Here is a 3,084-nt window from a genome sequence, read left to right on the forward strand (position 1 = left end):
ATTTATTCCCCAGTACTCTATCTCCTGGCAGAAGGAAAAGACACAAAGTTCTTCCATGACATGCAGTTTGCCGGTATAGTAAAAATTCAGAACATATCGGAACAAGGAAGGATTCCTGTCAAAGTAATATTCCTTGTCTGCAACACTATAATCATCACACAGTTCTAGAATAGCCTCCTCTGAATGGCATTTGAGAAGTTTCCCAAGTCTGGTATGGGGAAATCGGAGCAAGGTGCTTTGATCGACCGTTTGCTTAAAGCCACCCACGTTCAAATTGATAAGTTCTGCATCTTTGCCAGGTCTGCGGAAAAATTCACCATAAACCATTTTGAACAGAGTTCCACTGATGGTGCCCAACAAGATTACATTGAACCTGAAAAGAACATAAGATATTGTTAGAGCTTTTAATTCAGTTTTGCTCTTGTGTCACATTCTTTTTTCCATCTCTGATTACTGTGAAAATCTATAACAAAAAAAAGAAATGAAACTATGAATATCATTATTCAGCATTTCACAGAAGCAGGTTTAAATCAGTTTGATGGTTTAACACAGCTTTAGCAAATTTTAAGCAATAAATTCTGATTTAGCTCTCCTTAATTTTTTCTAACGTGAAGGAAGAATGCCTAACTCATCAATAAATCACTCTCTGTACTACTATCACTTTGAAACTAATATTCATGGAATGAGTTTGTTTCAATTAAGTAAAAAATCTTCAGTTTAAAGACAGAAAATTTGTCAATTCATCAAAACATTTAGGACAAAGCTTAAGAGCAGGTGTCTCTCAATTATGGTTTCATTAGAGCTGTATTGATTTACATGATATTGCAATTTATAATCCACTACTTTCAATGTTATCTGCGTGAATGTGGGCTGCAATTACTTCTGTCGTCAGATCAATTAATGCCCTTCTAGAGCCACCCACAGAAGAGCATTCTGTGTTCTTGAAAACATATCAACTGCACATTCGAAGCTTTCCAGTTCCTGACTTCAGAGTTTTGTCTAGTACATATTTGGGTACCTGCACTCCCTCAAGGTGTTTTTCTACTTGCCTTCCTACTCACCTGATGTGTCACAACCCTCTTATGACCTTGGTCAGTTCCAGAAGCTCTTCCTATTTTGCCATAGCATAGCCACAACCACTGCGGTCATGCTGAGAAGTTGATGCTGAAATGTCATTTCTGGAAACAGGAGCTTCCAGAGTTGGAAATTCCACTGAAATTTTGCCTCAGCAAGTAACTGTGGATACCTACAGATAGACAGAAGGGTGTTTCAGTATTTCCATATTTTACTGTAAGTCAAATCAGCCATCTGAAATTTAATTCAAAAAGGCAGATACAGCTACTAGCAAACAAGTTAACTTTTTCAGGAGAACTTAGCTCTTCCTTTCTTTCTAAGGATCAGTTGTCTTCAAGACAAAATTGGCAGTTCTTACACTTGTCATGAGATTATATATAACTTCTGATCACGAGGTGAGCACGTTTTTTTTATCTCTGACACTTAATTAAAGTATACTAAGCTAATTTTTTCAATGTCATATGGAAGTCAATGAATTTTAAATGTGAAATGAGCATTTTAATTCTCCAGTCCTAACAGATGGACTCATATAAAGCAAAGAAATTCCTCTGGTGCTTTTTAATGGCTTGGGGAAGCTACTCAAGGAACAGACAATAATTTCTATACCTGTCCATCTTTCAGTGCAATAGTACCAATTATGGTTCAAAGTTGGGACCTCTTAGAGTTTGAATATTTTTTGCTGCTCCTCAAGGTCTCCTGACTCAGTTAATGAAGGTCACTAAGGTTACATCTATTTCCCTGTTCACAGTGTGTGTGCAATGGTTGCACCCCTGCTGTATGTTAGCACAAGGCAGGAGCACCAGCACATCTTTATGTAAAAGAAAGCCGGGCATTCTCCTCAAAAAGGAGTCTCTGTGGACTTTAGTAAGTGCCAGAGTGGATGGCTGGAATACTGGGCCTCAAGGGCGAGTCCCACTTTACGCTGCCAGAACAAGCAGGAAGCAAAAGGAAAAAAAAAGAAAGGGTAAATAAACCAAAACACACCCCACAATCTTTATTCATGTCTGCTAGAACAATTCAGCTTTCATTTAGCCTCAGGTACTTCCATTAATAGACCAGTTCTTTTGAGATATATAGCCCCACTCCCTGAATTTGTAAATATAGCAAGCGTCTTCTCTCTGTAGCTTCAAATACAAGACTAGAGCCATGGAGTCTTGTGGAGAAGGGAAGACTTGACTGAGCTGAACTGACCTCTTGATATGAGCTAGCTGTGAATACCCTGAACAGAGATAAATCTGCATCTGCAGCACTGTCAGCCACAGCTCCACCAGGCACACAAAGTAACTCACTATGCAACTTCTTTGGCACTTCTCTCTAACCCAGAACTGACTTCCTCATCATCTTTAAAACAAACTGACTGAACTGGTTGTACCACAGAGGTGGAGCCACTTTCCAGCGACTGATCCCAAGTCTGTCATCCCAAACAGTCGGATCCAGTGAGGCTGGATCCAGTGGGTCCTGCAAGGGACCCACTCTGCTGCAGAGCTCCCAACCTCCTTGTACTGCAGCAAGACCTAAAGGGACACAACCCCACCCTGCTTCACAGTAGGGTCAGCCCTCATGTGCAATGTTGTCCTTGTCATTTTGTTGATTATAGCAACAGATGGAAATGGGGAAAGCCTTAAAAACTGGGTTCAAACTTCTGATTAAATGCCAAGGAGAGAAGAAGGAAGTGGAGACACAGATCCACGCTGGGAGGGAAAATGCCAAACTGCCCAGAGAGCTGAAGAGTTTACCAGACAGAAGTTGAATCCCTCCAGCTGAAACTCTTTTGTAGTATCTGTAAAACCCAACGATTTATTTTCTCTGTGATGAAGAACACCTGCTGTTTAGAGAAACAGCAACTTCCTTCAACTGCCATGAAGGAAAGGACTTCTGTTGCCTTCTTGCCACTCCAGCGCAATGATGGGGTGAGAAGAGAGAAATACACCACTGGGAGCTCATGGTGGCAAGGTTTCAGGGCATGAGTTAAGGCACATCAGGTTTCAATACAGATCCATTCTTCTGTTT

At 40.6% G+C, this 3,084-nt stretch overlaps 1 protein-coding gene across 1 annotated transcript in view; it reads right to left on the bottom strand.

Moving 5' to 3' along the window:
* The window catches only part of KCNS3 (potassium voltage-gated channel, delayed-rectifier, subfamily S, member 3), a 1,500-nt gene extending 1,173 nt beyond the window's left edge, over positions 1–327 (bottom strand). Inside the window, exon 1 of the mRNA XM_010078344.1 lies at positions 1–327. This exon is cut by the window's left edge and continues 1,173 nt beyond it. Within this exon, the coding sequence (XP_010076646.1) occupies positions 1–327 (327 nt within the window).
* Positions 328–3,084: the final 2,757 nt, after the last annotated feature.

This window comes from Pterocles gutturalis, unplaced genomic scaffold (assembly GCF_000699245.1).
Source record: "Pterocles gutturalis isolate BGI_N339 unplaced genomic scaffold, ASM69924v1 scaffold47953, whole genome shotgun sequence".
In the NCBI taxonomy this organism is placed as follows: domain Eukaryota; kingdom Metazoa; phylum Chordata; class Aves; order Pterocliformes; family Pteroclidae; genus Pterocles; species Pterocles gutturalis.